Here is a 19,200-nt window from a genome sequence, read left to right as displayed (position 1 = left end):
TAATTCGATAAATATTCCATGGCTCAAATTTGATCCCATTGGATTCAAAGTTGATAGATTTAAAATTCTATAAAAATTTCTTGACAAACAATGTTGTGTTATAAAAAAACTACGAAATAAATATTTTAGAATAAATAAATGAATCTACTTATAAAAAATACATAAATAAAATTGAGATTATTAAAATTGAGTTATATGCTCATAAATAAAGTCTAAAAAATAGATAATCCTCTTGTTTGGACTAATTATGAAGAAAAAATGAACTCTTTACTCAGAAAATAAATCTACTTAGTTTATAGAAGATTATGAAAATTTCATACTTGACAAATGTTTTGGCTTGATAAACTGACTTAAATATTTTTAAATTCCAAAACTTTTTGTATACAGAACAGGAAGATCTAGCTAGACTCTCCAAGGAATCTATTTCTTCTAGAAATTTTTACTGATAAACAAGGTCCTCTTGAAGTTTTCTTTGATATTGTTCCCTTTGGAGTGCACAAACCAAAGCTCTTGCATGATCTCACTTTATTTCTGTAATTTGGTTTCTCTTTCTTAGGAAGATCTTCTATGCTTTCCACCCTTGCTAATGAACAAAAAGATTGTGCTTTCCCTTGATAAAACATAGACAATCCTCTCCTACAAATCAATGGAAAATTCAATAAATAATATAGCAAAAAAGAAAAAAGAAAAAAAAGTAGTAAGTAAAAGAAACCATGCATCATGATTCATGATTCATGCATGAAATTGCTTACTTTATAGGAAGATGATTCATGAGCTCTGATAATTCATATAAAGGACCATTTAAATTTGATGAAGAGGAAGATGACAAACTAGAAGTTGAAGAGGATGATGCTTCTTGATCATCATCATCATCCATCTCTGATGAAGAAAAATATGAAGAAATTGAATCTTCTGTATCATCATCATTCTTAACAATCCAATTGGTATTACTTTTTCCATCCATAGTTGATTGTGATTGTAATATGTCAAGAAGAAAATCTCTCATCTGTTATTTGTTATGAAGTAATTAAGTTTAAGAGAGAAAATATATATACCAATGAATGAGATATGGATAATATTGTAGCTTTGATATATATATGAGTTGGATATAGATAAATATGAAGTATATAATTAGAATTAAATTTTGGTCACAGTCATAACACGTTATATATATGGTGTAAAATAAATATTGCTAAGATAGATAACAGAAGAGGATAAGAGCTTAACAGAAACAACGATATGCTGAGTCATGAATTTTAATAATATTAACTTCTTTTTCATTTTTGGTAACACAAACTGTGGACCTCACCATTTTCCTAACTAATAACTGTATGCTACATAAAGCCACAACAGGTAAGTGTGTATTTCAATTCCACTACAAAATTATCTATCATAAATTTTAATAATAAAAAAATATAATAAAAAAATTAGAAAATGAAAGGATAAGTTCAATATATTTAAGGTAAAAGCTAGGTGTATTTATAGTAATTTATTTGTCATTTATTTGAGAACAAACAGTTATAATTATATCTTTAATTTTATCCAATTAAACGATTAATTAATTTACACTGTAACTGCATGACATAATTATAACAACCAATCCATTTTCTTGTAAAGGATATTAATTGAGTGAATAAGATAATTCAATTAATATGTTTTAGTTGAGTTAAATGAGTATAAATTATCAATATATAAAACAATCTATTAAGATAATATTTATTTATATTTATATATTAATTCAAATAAATTATTATTATTATTATTTATAGATATATAATTTACAAATAATAAAGAATATTAATTTCTATTTGATCTTATAACTCGAAAATATCTCACTTTCCCTTCTTTTATAAGTATTTGAACTTTTTTTTAGAAATGAGGTTTTCTACTATCAGTATGCATTCAAGCATTCAGAGTATCAATAACCCTGTAGTTAAAATCAAATGATTTAAATATATGTTTAATATTTTAAATTATGAAAAAGAAAATATATAAAACAACAAAATATGTCAACATCTTTGTCAAAAAAGTGTTTGAACCCATACGACCTTGAAAATTTAGACACTATATGTTGCCATATTCCAATTGGTTGAATGTTTTCCCACTCATCCAAATATCAATCATGCACTTTTGTCCAAAAAAATCATTATTTGTCATGCACTTTTTGAAGGAATTAATCAAGCACTTATTATTATTATTATTATTATTATTATTATTATTATTATTATTATTATTATATATATATATATATATATATATATATATATATATATATATATAAAATGAGTAATGCAGTTGAACATTTCACACATTAAGAAATGAAAGAGAAATATGTTATCAAAGTATTTATTATTAAGTATTGGAAGTGATGAAAGAAGTATTGATCAAAGAAATTAATTTGTATTGTAAATTGAAATGAGTCATTTATTTTGAGACATTTTTTTGTTGCAAATGGGTCATTCATCGTGAGACGGAGGGAATACGTTGGTGGAACCAAAATTGATCGATGAACGAAGGAGTAGAGTTTGCTGCAAAGATTCAGAACTTCTAATGCGGTGGAGTGGAGGCTGACTAGTAATGTTAACACTTCAACGCTCAACTTAGTATGAGAGTGAAAAGTGATTTAAGAATGAGAATGAATTTGAATGCCAGAGAAATGACACATCCTTCCTTTTAAATACGAGAAACTGTTAAAAATTAAAAATGTGGAATGAAGCGTAGATCACGACCTTCCAGCAAATTAACCTTCGCAGGGAGCAAAGCTCCATTGGGCAGAATCGCCTGCTTCTAGGGAAAAGAATGTATATATATATATATATATATATATATTGTGTGTTTTCTATTGCTTCTGCTTAACCATTGGGCCTTTTTATCTTTGGGCCTTGTAGACAGTATATAATAGTTTCCTCTCAAGCCCTTGTTTATGTTTTGCAGGATGAGGATTTGCAATATGTGTTCCTACCTGCCTACTAGACCTGGGGACATGAAAATCTTTTGATGGTATGCCAGTATCACCTAGAATAGGTGTTTTTAATGCTTTCCCTATAATATGTGGCCTTTTGTTGGGAAAAGGTGACACATGTCCCTATGCTAGTTGGTGATGATGTTTTCTCTTCTCTAGAGTACTTGAGTACTTTAAACAACTTTTGATAAAATCCCAACTGTTGGTGTTGTATGATGGATCATACAACCTTTAATGGATGCATATAAATGGACTATGAAGCACCATTTCCCCCTTTTCTACCATTAGTAATCTGCAAGAGGAACCATATCTGGTTCTTCTAGTCATTTTTTCTTGCGAATTTTTTGTCTCAATTTTTTGTCACGTTCATAGGAGATCTTTGTTTGTTTGCCTTTGGCATGCATGATCGGTTGATCCATTTAATTAAAGCCAACATTTTTTTTCATTTTTTGCGTCTTTTCTAGGGTTTCTAGATAATGAGATGTTGATACTTTTGTTTTTCTTCTCGAGAGATTTATCTTATTATCAACTTTTTTTGGTAGGGGTATCTGCATTTGAACTTATTTGTCTATATTATCTTGTCTACATCATGTTCTTCTCCGTGAAGCTTATTTTTAAATAGATTGTACCAACTATAACTAGCAAGGCTTAAAAAGACATTTCGGGCAGTAGGGTTGACAAAGAGATATTATAGATCGTCTCTTCTTTTTCTTGCGAAGTTGGCTTGGACCATGCTTCGATTGACTTGGACCTTCGTTCGATTGATGATATTTTTCCAACATGATGGGTGTGTTCCCCTTTCGCGAACGACTATTCTCTTCGTTTGCTTTCGTCTTCCAGTTAATGAATTTGAAATCACTGTTATTAACCACATGATGATCTCCCATTTACAGTTGCATCCAGTGAGTTGGGTGTTTGTCAAGGTTTTCCAATATTGGTGTGAGCATAACGGAGGTAAGCCAATTGTGACGATGTTCTTCCTTCTCTTCAAAAAGTTCAAATCATGCACACAATTCAGGTCTGCTTTCTTGGAGCCATAACTCATGATTCTTTGAGAACTATTTTGAGAGCGTGAAGCATTTCAAGGATTGCTTCTTTCTTGTTACCCCTCTTAGCAAATAGTTGCATACGATGATATGTAAACTAAAACTTGTTCCTCCACTAATGTGCATGGATATATTGTATAAGTTTAGGAGTCAGAGTTATTTCTTGACAGGGGTTGGATCTTATGTTTACAAGGAGGGTGACCTATTCCAAGAAAAGTTATACTTGAAGATATAAATGGAGGCCTTATGAAAGGAGCTCTTGTATATGTTTGAGGTATCATTCCACTTGACGCATCATCAAGGGAATAATTGAAATGGTTCATCTACACCCACTAGTTGGAGGATGCTAGATCAAAGATAGATAGGAAGGCTATCTTTGGTAAGTCGCATGGAAATCTGATTTGTAGGTTTTTTTTCTTGAACTTCCCTTCCTCTAACATCTCTCTTGCTGGTTATGCATATGCGATGAAGAGTAAAGAAGCAATGAGATAGATGAGGAGGGACCTTCGATATGCCTTTCTTCTCACAGGTATACCAAATACTCCATCTACTAGGAAGAGATAATACCTTATGAATACAAGTCAGGCCAATTGTTTGGATTACTCTTCTCCCCCATTCAAGTGAAAGTATGGGTTTCTCCTGACTCGACCGTGATAAATGATGTTTTACCCCCACTGCAGCTAGAGGGCAAGGGAGGTTCGGCTTCCTACCATGAACTCGAAGAACTCCAGGTTAAGAGACTGCTTACTAAAGGTCCTCGACTTAGATTTGGTGGATAGCATGCTTTAGTTCATGCAAGGTTTCCTTCTTTGTTTCTAGCTCTTCCAAGCCCAACAACGACCAAGTATTTTTGGTATTCCATCTATGATGATGATTATTCCCACTTCTCAAATATTTCCTAAGAAGCTCGTCATGAATAATTGAAGTAATCAGCCTATCACACTCGTCAAGAGTCTTCCGTTTTGGCCTTTGAGACTTTTAGGCAAGAGGAAATATTTCTTCTTGATCATCTTCGAAGTAAGAGGGAGACACTCCAAGAACGGTTTGATGCCCTCACTATTGAAAGAAATCAATTTTAGAGGGAGTTCGGGCAACTTCTAATTCGTTTTTGGTTATAGAGATTTTTGTAAGACCCTTTGAATATCCTAACAACATGGTCAAGAAGGTGAAGTGACTTACTCGAGAAGTGAAGGGGAAGAATGATGCATTGGTTTCTATTTAGACATCTTTATCCAAGGTGGAGCCCCATCTTGACAAAGAAAAACATTTATTGGATCCTTCCTAAAAAATGATTGAAGAGTTAAAAAGTCTTAGAAGGAGTCTCATGATGGTCAGAAGAAAGATCAAGACGACCTTCGCGAGATTTGCCTCAAGAATATTTGTCTGTCTAAGGAGTTATCACAATCGTAGTAACAAAGTTACTATATCACCCAAGACTCTTTTGAAAGTTCTTAGAAGGAGGGGGATAATATTTACTCTACTTGGTTGATCTCCTGAGAGAAAGTTCGTCTTGACCAAGTCATTGAATATGAGAAGGTGGTTTCGTTAAAGTGTTAACCCATATATATATATATATATATATATATATATATATATATATATACATTTTTAGTTGGTGTGCTTGTAACCAACATATGTTAATTAAATGAATAAGTAGCTATTATCATCCTTTTTCTACAATGTACACTTCAATTTTTTACTTATCAATGTTATTTGTCTACATTGTATTACTTCCAATCCCAATTTATTTTCTCTGAGACAAATCTTTCCCTCTGAGGCTGTGCTCAAAGTTTTACTTTACATCTCTAAGGATCCTACCTGGCCAAGGTTCGATACTCTTTCCTTTCTCTTAGGTGAAAACCTAATTCGAGGTCGACATATGGAAGACTCGCCACTACCTCTAGAGTGGCTAGCTACCAATAGGGAGTGAGTCGATATTTTCCACGTTGTGGCCCGTTTTCTTTGTGTGTGTTTATTGAGGTGAAGGTCTTTGAAATTCGTCAACTTTACACCCCTATGAAGCATATATAAGTCTCCCATGCATATTAGCTTAACATACCTAAGTACCTTTTTTTTATACTCCTCTTTAGTTATCTTCATCGAGACGTCATCCTCTTTAACATAAACTTTAGGAAATTGTGAAAGAGGTTCAGCAGATTGTGAGATCACATATGCAACACTCTCTCGTTGAGTCGGTGACTGAAGGGGAAATATATATTGGTGGATAACTAGAAGATCCAATTTTAAAATGAAGCCCCAAGATAAAATATTTGGGGGTTGCATGATCATATAAGAAAGTAAGGTTTACGTAACCAAACCTTAGTAGAGCAAAAACATTTTATGAATGAGAAGACAAAAAATTCCTAAAAACTAGGTGCAATGTGAATGCAATAGCTCTCTCCTCAGATATTGTTTCGAGGATCTAAGCGACTAAAGTATAGCACTATGTCTCACAAACCTTAAGTCAAAATATTAAACTGATCCAGTAGATAACAAATTCCGAGTTTCTATTTTTTTTATGAATTTGGTTTAAGAAAACTGATAATGATATTTCTCACTTCTATTCTCTCTTTGTTTCTCCTTTCTTACAAAATAGGAATCAATCGAATCCACTCTAATTTACTTGAAACCAAAACTACGATTCAGCTGAAAAAGCCGACAACAAAAATTTCTTTTCAATGAGATTTCAACTTATTTTCTAAAATTTAAAAGTTCTTATTTTACTCCGTAAATATTAAAAAGTGTTAGTGGTCTCAAACCCTAAGTATTTCTACTTCAATTACCCTTCATTAAATAATTTTGAATTGAATAAAGAATATATCAATGATATTAGCATTAAATAGTTTAAAAATTATATTTTATTGCATATAAAAATGAATTTTTTAAACCAAAAAAGAAAAAAGAATATATTTATAGTAAAAAGGTATATATGTTATCTATTAATCTCATTCACAATAAGATGGATTGGTACGAGAAGGATATGACATGTGAAGATAAGGTGGACTTTGTTAGGTCATAATATTTTGATAATTGGGTGGCAATCAAAGTGCCACCATAATATTGTAATTGCAGTGCCACTGGACCACATCAATGTGTTGTTTAATCGAGAATATCAAAATGTTGCTCTCATAGAATCTTATTTGTGCCCACCATATCCATTAGATTTAGATTATCACCTTTTCTCAATTTTTAATTAATTCAATATGATTTTAAATTTTAAAATTAGAAGAACTCTATCATTGATTCATTGAACAATTCCATTTTCAGTTGTTTCCTGCGACATCATACATCTTTGTTCCCTTGAGAGTTGTTGGTTTAGTTATTATAAATAATATAATATAATATAATAATGTAAGTTTAAAATAAGAATTTTCTAACCCTTGCTTCTGTAATAATGTAAATATGAAAATCACTTTAGGATAAGAGGAAGCTTTCTAAATCAGATGTCACTTAACAAGAAGAAGAGAGGAAACATGGGGTGGAGAGCAACAAGGGGCACATTCTTTCAGCTAAATGGGGGTAGCTCTTCCTACAATAATGATTTTTTAAGGATAAGTATATTTTAATTTTGTAAAAATATTTCAAAATATTTTATTTTTGTTATTTTTATTGGAATACAAATAAAACTTAAAATTTACATCATGTTTGTTATTTATAATAAGAGAGTTTTCTTAAGTTTATTTTTAAACTAATAATGTAGTCAGCAAAATAGTTAATTTATTTAATTAATAGTAATTTAATTGTCAGACACTATTGAATATAAGAATTTTATTAGAATGTCAATTTGGCTCATATTCTATGGATACCAAAAAAAAAGTCCATAATCGGTAGGATAAAAATCCAAAATAGGCACGAGTACGGGCAATTATCTATTAAAATAAGTGGGTATGGGTGCGGGAACGGGTACCTTACTATCTAACTCGTTCCATACCCGCACTACATATTTATCTAATGCCATTTATATTAATATATGAAAATGCACATTTATCAATTTTTTTTAAAAATAGTGATATTGAACTGTTATACATTTTAACAAAAGTGTTTATTTATTTTTTAACTCAGCTATAACATTCATAATTTTTTTAATATTGTGAAAAAAAACTTAAATTATATGATATTTTGTAATTAATTGATTAAATTTTACTACAAACGCAGGTAAACGGGTACGGGTATTGAGGTACCCATAGGATATGAATATGGGTATGGGTATGGATATTGGTGCCCACGCGGGTTTGAGCTCGGGGACGAGGATATTTTCAAACCGCAGATATGGGGCCAGGTATTATAGTACTCTGTCCGAACGCTGTCCATTGCCATCCCTCAATTTCATTCTAATAGTAAAAGTATATGTAGTTAATTCTCAATGTCCAATAGAATAACGATAATGCGTATTAGAGGTTATTATGTGAGTAGACTGATGACAATATCTCATATGTCATAGATATGAGATATTGAGTCTTCATGTAATTAAGTATAAATATTAGGAGTAATATTGATACTAAAATGACTCGCCATAAGGATACTACATATAGTTTTATGCAAGCGTCATAAATTATTCTTATAGTAATAATGGTGAATGTTAGAATAATAATGCAAGTGTAAGCAAGTGGGGAAATAGTCTCACATTGAATAAGAATGTAGTGACTTGAACATTTATAAGTAGGAGAACCCACTCACCTATCATCTTAAGGTTTTAGGTGAATAAATGGTGTCTCTCTCACAAAGATATGTCTATTCCTACACTATGTATAAATGCTCCCTAGTTAAAAACTCCATCAAGAAATGGTATCAGAGCCTTTGGTTCGAGAAAGGGACCGACTCACTTATATCGAAAAGCCCAGGAAGTGGTGTCCTATTGCAAGGTGTCAACGACGATACAAGTGTGAGGGGGAGCATTGTGGAATCACACTTGAGGAATGGTGTTATAATAATAATGCAAGTGTGAGTAAGTGGGGAAATAGTCCCACATTAGATAGGAATGTAGTGGCTTGAACATTTATAAGTAGGAGAATCCCCTCACTTATCACCTTAAGATTTTGGGTGAATAAGTGGCATGACTCTCACAAAGATGCCTAGTCCTACACTATGTATCAATGCTCCCTAGTGAAAAGTTCCTCCAACAAATTCCACCATTTGACATGTAATCACTATAGTCCGTACTTAAGGAGTCAAAGATGCCTAGTCCTACACTATGTATCAATGCTTCCTAGTAAAAAGCTCCTCCAAAAAATGTTACCATTTGACCTATAATCACTATAGTCCCTACTTGAGGAGTTGATCACTTTAGTGTCGTTAAACGTTGTTTGTAGCAAGACAATTATAAAGTCGGTTGATTGAGTACTCAAAGAGCCTTGTGGAAGAACGTAGGTGACAAATGTAGGATATTCTCCTCCTACATTTGCAGGAATAATATTTACATACCTCTTGATCATGTATGATTGTAAAAATGCTTGACCATGGTGAAATAAGTCAATATAAATCATTGACCTCATTTATTGTAACTAAGTATAATCAGGCATATAATATAAATTGGATTATACAAGGGTTACACAGTCTATGCATTGTGTTCTATATAGATATAAGAAAAGAATAATTATACATGTGATCTTTATCACATAAAGGTTATGTTAGATCACAAGATATTATCTTCACTTGCGTAACATTGATGTGTTTCTAGACACTGCTCTATTATTACAATATTAAATAAAAGACTTACTATTGTCACTGTTACGAGAATCGACAAGGTGACACAAATAAGAAATTTAAAAGAGATTAAATAAATGAATAAGACTCATTTATGATTCTACGGTGCATTCTAAAAATGCACTAAACATATTGTAGTATGATAAATTTGGCACCCATTCTTCTTCTTCTTCACAATTTGGCACCCATTCATTTACCTTTTAAAAAGCAAAATAAATTATTAAAAACACTTTGAACAACTAAATATCTAACAAATAAAAAACACCCAAAATTTATAAATGTTAATTTACCTGAGGTATGGGAACATCATCTATATCACCGAGTCTAAATTCATTGTCACGATTATCACTCATGCTTGAATAAAAAGAGAAAAATAGAATGTAAGTATCAATATATTAATATATTGTTGTGAAAAACGATACCAATAACAAAGTATAATAGGGAATTAGGGAAGAAAATAAGAACACAAGAATTGGTTATAACTTCTATTCTTTCACTTTCTCTTCAAACAAGATTACAAGTTTACAAGAATAACAAATAACCTCTCTCACCCTAAATTAGGATTTGCAGCTTAGCAATGATGAGAGACTAGTATGCTATTTATAATAAAACCTAACATACTAACTAATGGGCTTTTTCCACAAGGCCCATTACACAAGTCAACTTAATAAACAAGCTAACTTAACAAATTAGGGTTTAAACACTAAAACCTAATTTAACATGCTAACAACCCTAGCATCTTCGACACAAGCATGTGAACAACCTTCGACTTCATGCTTAACCCTGTCGAACCAAGAAGCTACCCTTCGGCCATACTAGAGTTCGATCCAAAATCTCACAAATCTCCACCTTGGATCTAACTCTACAACATCAAGGGAACAAACTAGCTTTCTTCATGCAGCTTTATCAACTGCATACAGTGGAAAAACTTGCAACTCGACAATGTCTTGGTGATCATATCAGCAGCATTGTCTTCAGTCGAAACCTTCAGCACTTGGACTTCTCCACGCTCGATTACTCCTCTGACGAAATGCAACCTCACATCAATGTGCTTAGTTCGCTCATGATAGGCTGAATTCTTCGACAGGTGTATTGCACTTTGACTATCACATTTAACAGTGATACCTCGACCTTGAAGTTTCAGCTCCTTCGCAAAACCTTCAAGCCACAATGCTTCTTTCACAGCTTCATTTAATGCAATGTACTCCGCTTCAGTGGTTGATAGAGCAACAACCTTCTGAAGTGTTGCTTTCCAACTAATTGCTGTGCCAAACATAGTGAAAACATATCCAGAAATAGATTTCCTGGAATCCATACAACCTGCATAATCAGAGTCGACATATCCTTCGATTACTGCTTTACCATCTTCACCCAAGGCTCCACCATAAATTAGGACTCTATTCAGAGACCCATTTATGTACCTTAAAATCCACTTCAATGCTTGCCAGTGAGCCTTTCCAGGATTCGCCATGTACCTGCTTACAAGACTTACTGCGTATGCTATGTCGGGTCTAGTACAAACCATAGCATACATCAAAGAACCAACTATATTAGCATATGGGATGCTATTCATATAGGCTCTTTCCACATCAGTACTGGGACACTGATCAATACTCAGCTTGAATTGAGGGTTTGTTGGAGTCACAACTGGCTTCGAATTCGACATACCAAACTTTTCAAGAATCTTCCGTAGATATGCCTCTTGAGATAGGCATAACTTCAACTTCTTTCTATCTCTTCGAATGTCAATTCCAAGAATCCTGGAAGCAGCTCCCAGATCCTTCATATCGAACTCCTTATTGAGTTCAGCCTTCACCCTCATCACATCTTCGACATTGTTGCTTGCTATGAGAATATCATCCACATAAAGCAACAAAATAACAAATGAATTACCAGGTCGAAATCTGAAGTAAACACAGTGGTCGAACTGACTTCTAATGAAACTTATGCGTGCCATGAACTTGTCGAATCTCCTATTCCACTGTCGAGGAGATTGTTTCAGCCCATACAAGGATCTCTTTAACTTACACACATAATCATCCTTCCCCTTTTCGACATACCCTTCAGGTTGCCTCATCAGGATCGTTTCATCTAGATCACCATACAAGAACGCAGTTTTCACATCCATCTGTTCCAGTTCAAGATCGAACTGTGCCACCATGGCAAGCAGCATTCGAATGGACCTATGTTTCACAACAGGAGAAAACACATCATTGAAGTCGACACCTTCTTTCTGAGTGAAACCCCTTGCGACTAACCTTGCCTTATATCTTTTCGACGTCACTCCTTCAATTCCTTCCTTAACTTTGAAAATCCATTTACAGCTGACTAACCTTGCCCCAGCAGGTTTCTTGATCAGTTCCCAAGTGTGATTATCATGAAGAGATTTCATCTCATCATCCATGGCCTTCAGCCATTCAGTCTTATTTTGACTCCTCATAACTTCCTTATAATCTCTAGGTTCATCATCAAGAACCTCACTGACAGAGATTAATGCATAAGCTATAAGATCTGCATACCCAAGTCTCTGAGGTGGTTTGATGACTCTTCTCGACCTATCTCTCGACAATAGGTAGTCATCGTCAGTTTCCTCAACTTCCTCAGCATCTTCTGCTTCTTCTTCGACTTCATCAGGGACATGCAATTCAGCATCAACATGCTCCACCTCAACAGGAATCTCTACCTGTTCCAGCTCTTCGTCAGATGTTTCTGTACTTCGACCAACATCATCAGTTTTCTTAAAAGCCATTTCAGCTTCATTGAAAACTACATCTCGACTGGTGATACACCTCCTGTGACCTGACTCTAGGCACCATAGCCTATAAGCTTTGACTCCTTCAGGGTATCCCATGAACATGCATTTCAGAGCTCTAGGTTCGACCTTGTCTTGCCTAATGTGAGCATAGGCTACACAGCCAAATACTCTCAGTTTGTCGAGATCTGGTGGATGTCCCGACCAAACTTCTTCAGGTGTCTTCATATCTAACGCTGTCGAAGGACATCTGTTTATCAGATATGTTGCTGTCGAAACAGCCTCAGCCCAGAACACCTTCTTTAACCCCGCACTAGTCAACATGCATCTGACTCTCTCCAAAATAGTTCGATTAAATCTTTCAGCCAAACCATTTTGCTGTGGAGTACCTGCAGTAGTTCTGTGCCTTGCAATACCAGAGGCAGCACAAAAACTGTCGAATGCCTCATTGCAAAATTCAAGGCCATTGTCGGTTCTCAACCTCTTGACCTTCCTGCCAGTCTGATTTTCAACCAGAGTCTTCCAACTTTTGAAATTCTCAAAAGTTTCATCCTTAGTCTTCTGGATGAATACCCATAATTTTCTGGAATAATCATCTACTATGGATAGAAAATACCTTGCTCCTGAATGTGATGCACACCTTGCAGGCCCCCAAAGATCAGCATGGATGTAATCAAGGGATCCATGTGTTCTTTGTTTGCCTTTGTTGAACTTCACTCTGCAAGATTTTCCAAGTACACAGGGTTCACAAAACTTCAGCTTTTCGACTTTGTCTCCACCAAGCAGATTTTGTTTCCCTAATTCGACCAGACCCCTTTCACTGACATGGCCCAATCTCATGTGCCAGATTTCTGTCTTCGACAAAGGTTTCGTGGATACAACATTTGTCGAACCACTTACAACTTCAGCCTCAAGGGTATACAAGCCTTGTTTCTTCACGCCTCTCAGGACTTCCTTCGAACCCTTCATGACTCTTAGGATACTTTTCTCTCCTTGGAAAACATATCCTTTCTTGTCGAATTCACCAAGAGAAAGCAGATTTCTCTTCAAATCAGGAACAAACCTGACTTCAGTCAACAACCTTATTGACTCATCATGGAGCTTGAATCTAATAGATCCAATACCTGCAATCTTGCAAGCCTTGTTGTTTCCCAGCAATACTGATCCACCATCTTGATCACATAATTCCTCGAACAAGTCTTTGTTTGGAGTCATGTGCCAAGTGCACCCTGAATCCATAATCCACTCTCTTCTCGAGTCACTGCTTGAAACTACAAGAACATCAGATGATTCAAAATCATCTTGAACAATGGCTGCATTTCCATTATCCTTACCTCCATGATCTTTCAGGCGTTCAGGGCACACCTTTCTTGTGTGACCCTCCTTCTTACAATGATAGCATCGAATGCCAGATGCTTCGCCACTGTAAGACTTCGACTGGCTTTTGCCTTTCTTCTTGTCGAACTTACCATCCTTTCGTAAGAGTTTTCCTTTAACGGCCAAACCTTCGCCAACAGTCGAAGGTTTATGCTCCTTTCGTTCATTCAAGTCCTTAGAGTACAAGGCTGATTGAACTTCTTCAAACGTCAGGGACTCCCTTCCATACAAGAGAGTTTCTTTGAAGTGAGCATGTGATCGAGGCAAAGAACACAATAGTAACAGCGCTTGATCTTCATCATCGATTTTCACATCAATATTTTCAAGATCAAGAATCAGCTTGTTGAACATATCCAACTGCTCAGCCAATACTTTGTCTTCAATCATCTTGAATGAATACAAAGCTTGCTTCAGGTAGAGTCGATTTACCAGCGATTTGGTCATGTACAAACTTTCAAGTTTCACCCATAACCCTGATGCCGTCGTCTCCTTTGATACCTGCCTGAGAACCTTATCACCAAGGCTCAACAAAATTGCGCTGTGTGCCTTCTCAATCATAGTCGTCTTCTCCGCTGCCGTTAATGCAGCATTCATGGCTGCCTCTCCCTTCAACGCTTCCAAACAACCCTGCTGAACCAGTAGGGCTTTCATCTTCAAGCGCCACAGACCGAAATCATTCACTCCGGTGAACTTTTCAATCTCATACTTTGTTGACGGCATCTTCTCCACGCTCACCGCACCAATTTGTTGTGAAAAACGATACCAATAACAAAGTATAATAGGGAATTAGGGAAGAAAATAAGAACACAAGAATTGGTTATAACTTCTATTCTTTCACTTTCTCTTCAAACAAGATTACAAGTTTACAAGAATAACAAATAACCTCTCTCACCCTAAATTAGGATTTGCAGCTTAGCAATGATGAGAGACTAGTATGCTATTTATAATAAAACCTAACATACTAACTAATGGGCTTTTTCCACAAGGCCCATTACACAAGTCAACTTAATAAACAAGCTAACTTAACAAATTAGGGTTTAAACACTAAAACCTAATTTAACATGCTAACAACCCTAGCATCTTCGACACAAGCATGTGAACAACCTTCGACTTCATGCTTAACCCTGTCGAACCAAGAAGCTACCCTTCGGCCATACTAGAGTTCGATCCAAAATCTCACATATATAATATTTAAATATTAAAATCATAAACAAAATGATGCATGATAAAATAAAAACGGTCTCATTTATCATAGAAATATTACAAAAATTATCACTGAAGAAGAACAATTTATAGCATATATGTAAGGATCAATTTATATTATTCCCAATCCAAGTACACAAAAATTTTCATTATAAAAACATGTGAAATGAGAATTATAATAACCATAAAATAATGTCTCTCTCAGAGTCACAGTTTGCATAGGATAATATATTACTATGAAAATAACAGTTTACATAGAATTATAATATTATTATAATAACCACAAAGAGCATTCTTAAAAATTTTCTCACCTGAATAGAGTGAATCTTATGCGACGATGGATATAAGGTACAATATTATACTGCTATGGAAAATTTGTAACTAGTGTCTTACCCGTGCGTTCGCACGGGTACCCGTCGTTTTTGCGCATTGTGATTGAGAAAAATAAAAGGTATTAGTAAAAGATTAAATTTTAGTTAAAATTGAAAAAAGTTATAAAAATACTAATATTAAAAAAATTGAATATTGAAAATAAAAAGTAATTAAAAAAATAAAGTTTATATTGTTTTAGATTGAATAATATATCTAAGGATGCATTTAAGAAATGTGTAGCATCCATTAAGAAATAATTGGTTTTAAATAAAAGAATGATTAAGTGTCATTTCATTAGTATGCAATAAAAATTGGAAAGAGTCATTTTCTCATACTTGTATGAAACTTTACTGAATGAACATAATCAAGGATAATGCAGTCATATATGATTTACTATAATGATTACCAATGAAATTAGAGACCTGGTACAGAGTAACTATATTTCTATAGATCACAATACAAAAAGTAAAAGTCATTAGTAGAGGTACCAGCATTAGATTTCTAAGATTTTTCTGTGTTCCCATTACTTTCACCAAACCTGCAAAGTCAGTGTAAACAAAACCACACGTATATTCATTTCAAACAAAAAGCATACGTAGGATTTGAGGCAACCCTGCACGTTCCAAACTTGATTCAACCTGTCCACAAGTTGCCGTTTCAAAATAGTTCGAAACAGGCCCATGCCATGAACATCCATACCAGTTCAGCATTGCATATCAAAAACTAACATTTCCTATTGATATTTCAAAGTTCAAGCATACGTGACACACTTCCGTTCCACTCACAAACAACCGCGTACCTGCATATATATAATACACATTTCCTGAATTAAGCACTTGTTAATTATAATATCAAGTGGCAGCTCAAATGTTGACAACAAATTCTGCTAGATTAGAAGGTAACATGGAAAATTCTGCATGAAAGAGTTGATTCAAAGCTAACATGGGAAATTGATCAACTAGATTAGAAGGTGTAGAGAACATTTGTTATTCAGAATGTGAGACAATGAATGTTCCAACAGTAGAGCCCCTTCTACAAATATTAACCTGATGCCAAATTGTAAACTTTCCTTACTATATAAAGATAGTTTCATTATATAAAAGATAGCTAGCAGTATTATATAAAAAATAAACATGTTCCTGATAGGTAACACTATTATATAAACAAAGTATTATATAATGAAAGTTTCATAATAGATGCATAAACAACAATGTTGCTAGCAGTAGAACATAGTAAATAATTTCATTATTATATATAAGTAGCACGCGGCAGTAGAACACAAACAACAATATTGCTAGTAGTAGAACATATAGTAGTTCAATTCTCTAACACCCACTCAATGCGGCTGCACTAACTGAATTTTATTATAACCCGTCGTAATTCAAGTTTGATACAGCATGTCAATGAAGTCCAACGATTCAGGGTTCGTCTCTGAGTGCTGCAAGTTTCTGAATAGATAATGCTTTTCAAACTCGTCCCTTCTTCGAACATCATTGTAATGATGTACGCCACAGTCCTCTTGATGTGGCTGCAAATTTCAATTTCAAAACACATGAAATAATAGATAACATTAATATTTTTCAAGTAAATTCCAATAGACCCTTCACTGATATTGAAGCACGTGGTAAGTCAATAATGCAGTTGATTAGTAACCGAAATATCGTGACACTTTGCATTTTTCAGAATACCTTCCCGTTTGATTGCATGCCATATGAATCAAACTCCATTCTGATTATGCTCTCATTAGTCTTATAACTCTGTTAGAAGATGGAATCAATAAATATGACAACCAATAAAACAGTTATTAAAGCAACCATAGGGTTTAGGGTTTTTCTAAATATTGTGATTAATTATAAGTACCTTGTTGGAATGCATCTTTGGTTCTGCAGATAGCACACATCTAAGACCCTCCAGTGCTGCAGCAGCCTAGAAAAATTAAGACAAAGATTCAGGCATTGAAATTTATGGTTGAGCCAATATCAATGGTGTGAATTATTTGAATTATATGATCTGCAATCTCTTGGTAATCTCTAAAGTTGAAAGGCCTTGTGGAGTGCATCAGAGTGAAAAATCTTGGCTAAAATTAGACCAAATAGCATCAGCCTTGGGCCCCGTTTCTTTAAATGATTTCACTGTCTCTATGAATTCCAACAAAACTTCCTCACCTGATAGAGTTTACTTGTTAAATTGTTAGTCACAGTAAATGAGATTAAATAATTATGAAAATATAATATACTATGGATCAACTTATATAATCTTATGTATATTATTAAAAGGCACTACAACATGATACTTGTGACCAAACAACTCTTGCTGAAAAGTAAAAATCTTGCTGTCACTCTAGAAAATTCATCAACAATCTTGCTGTCATATTGTTTCTGCATGAAAAGGAAATAGCTATCAACCAATAGAGAAAAACTCATGGCACTCCCAAATCTACGATAATAATATTCAGAAGCAACAATGTCAAGCTTAGTATAATTTTTAAAATGAATAGGAGATGCATATCAATTGCTTCTTGTTAGTGATACCGGCAAGCTTCTGTCTTTTTTCCTCCACAGATTTCCAGAGCCAATTAGTAATACCCCTATGATGGAGCAGCGGCAGATGTAGTTGGACAACCTAAAGGAAGAGAAAGGGAGAGTACATTAATGAAAAGATAAAGAATGAGTAGAAAATTAAGAGGAACACTGTTTGATATGTTGAGGTCATGTGATTGCACTCGTACAACAGCATTGTCATTGTCACTTGTGATAGCCATTCATTTTGAACAGAATAAAAGTAAATCATGGGAAAGATCCGGCAATATTCTGCGACCTGAAAAATACCCTGAAAGGCTGTAACAACGTATCCGTCAAAAGATCCGGCAAATAATAAAAGCAATATATCGCCGCCATTTCAGTTATCCCACTGTCTTAACCCATGAACAACATGATTCTTCCAAGACTGAACATCACTTCTGCATTCTTATTTCCAGTTAGGGCAGCTGCATTTAGAAACTTCAAAGACTCTTTTTGAAAAGTGACTCTTTCAAAATCCACTACAGATGTTCTAACTGCTGCCCCATAAGAAACACCGAATGTTAACAACATTCTTTTAAACAGTTACCAAGCAAACAAAGTTATATTAACTTTTTTTAAAGTCTACAGACTCAATTTGGATTGAAAGATCAAAGATTTTGATGTATGCTTTTGACTGTGATTCTCCGCAAAGATTGACTTCGATCATGATTCCTTTTTCAAGTGACAGTCACAGCAGCCGTAATTTAAAATATCAAATTCAGTCATGACTCATTTTCCTCACAACACAAAAGAACAATCAATTGAAAAAAAACTACATAAAAGACATACTTAACTCCCCTTGTTCAGCGGCAATATGAAGCGCATCAAAACCATTTCTCGCTTTAATTCCAACATCAGTAAGATCATAATACTGAATCATCTCCCTAACCATATATCAACGGCAATATGAAGCGCATCAAAACCATTTCTCGCTATAGTTTTGTGAAACCGCTGTAGAAGAAGAAAAATGGAGAGGAAGATTGCATCACCATTTAAAATGCATTGCATCACAACTTTATGGTGCGCCCTGTTAGACAATAGGTATGATAATCCTGGATATCTTCAAGAATCGTGTTCGTTCACTTTCCGAACAAAGTATTTCGACCCTATACTTGTCTGGGTTCACGAAATCTTTGCGGGGATAATTCTTGAAGAATCAATCTGTTTCTGACAATGGAGAACAGATCAGAATGTAGAGGAAGTGTATAATTTCGTATTTCAAAT

The 19,200-nt window shown here is 34.3% G+C and overlaps 2 protein-coding genes across 2 annotated transcripts; both read right to left on the bottom strand.

Moving 5' to 3' along the window:
- Positions 1–266: 266 nt before the first annotated feature.
- Positions 267–1,008, bottom strand: LOC131608162 (protein OXIDATIVE STRESS 3-like). Its single transcript, XM_058880089.1, has 2 exons — positions 753–1,008; positions 267–636 (listed from the first exon to the last, which is right to left on the bottom strand). Exons 1-2 carry the CDS (start codon positions 1,004–1,006, stop codon positions 399–401), a joined length of 492 nt encoding a protein of 163 aa, XP_058736072.1. The 5' UTR covers positions 1,007–1,008; the 3' UTR covers positions 267–398.
- Positions 1,009–16,653: 15,645 nt separating this feature from the next.
- LOC131608161 (uncharacterized) lies at positions 16,654–18,990 on the bottom strand. The gene is made up of 7 exons (XM_058880088.1): positions 18,144–18,990; positions 17,947–18,037; positions 17,709–17,793; positions 17,505–17,580; positions 17,276–17,341; positions 17,104–17,172; positions 16,654–16,943 (listed from the first exon to the last, which is right to left on the bottom strand). Exons 1-6 carry the CDS (start codon positions 18,203–18,205, stop codon positions 17,148–17,150), a joined length of 405 nt encoding a protein of 134 aa, XP_058736071.1. The 5' UTR covers positions 18,206–18,990; the 3' UTR covers positions 16,654–16,943; positions 17,104–17,147.
- Between the last annotated feature and the right edge of the window lie 210 nt (positions 18,991–19,200).

The sequence above is a fragment of the Vicia villosa genome, linkage group LG5 (genome assembly GCF_029867415.1).
Source record: "Vicia villosa cultivar HV-30 ecotype Madison, WI linkage group LG5, Vvil1.0, whole genome shotgun sequence".
In the NCBI taxonomy this organism is placed as follows: Eukaryota; Viridiplantae; Streptophyta; class Magnoliopsida; order Fabales; family Fabaceae; genus Vicia; species Vicia villosa.
Note: the sequence above shows the minus strand (reverse complement) of the source record. Positions and strands in the feature narration are given on the sequence as shown.

What these genes read in the sequence shown, in the direction of transcription:
- LOC131608161 (XM_058880088.1), bottom strand. Translation starts at nt 18,205, where the DNA reads ATGATTTACTTTTATTCTGTTCAAAATGAATGGCTATCACAAGTGACA. An exon ending in CAAGAGTTGTTTGGTCACAA is followed by an intron (nt 17,581 to 17,708) that starts GTATCATGTTGT and finishes AAACTCTATCAG; the next exon opens with GTGAGGAAGTTTTGTTGGAA. An exon ending in CCCAAGGCTGATGCTATTTG is followed by an intron (nt 17,342 to 17,504) that starts GTCTAATTTTAG and finishes TAATTTTTCTAG; the next exon opens with GCTGCTGCAGCACTGGAGGG.
- LOC131608162 (XM_058880089.1), bottom strand. Translation starts at nt 1,006, where the DNA reads ATGAGAGATTTTCTTCTTGACATATTACAATCACAATCAACTATGGAT. An exon ending in ATGAATCATCTTCCTATAAA is followed by an intron (nt 637 to 752) that starts GTAAGCAATTTC and finishes ATTGATTTGTAG; the next exon opens with GAGAGGATTGTCTATGTTTT.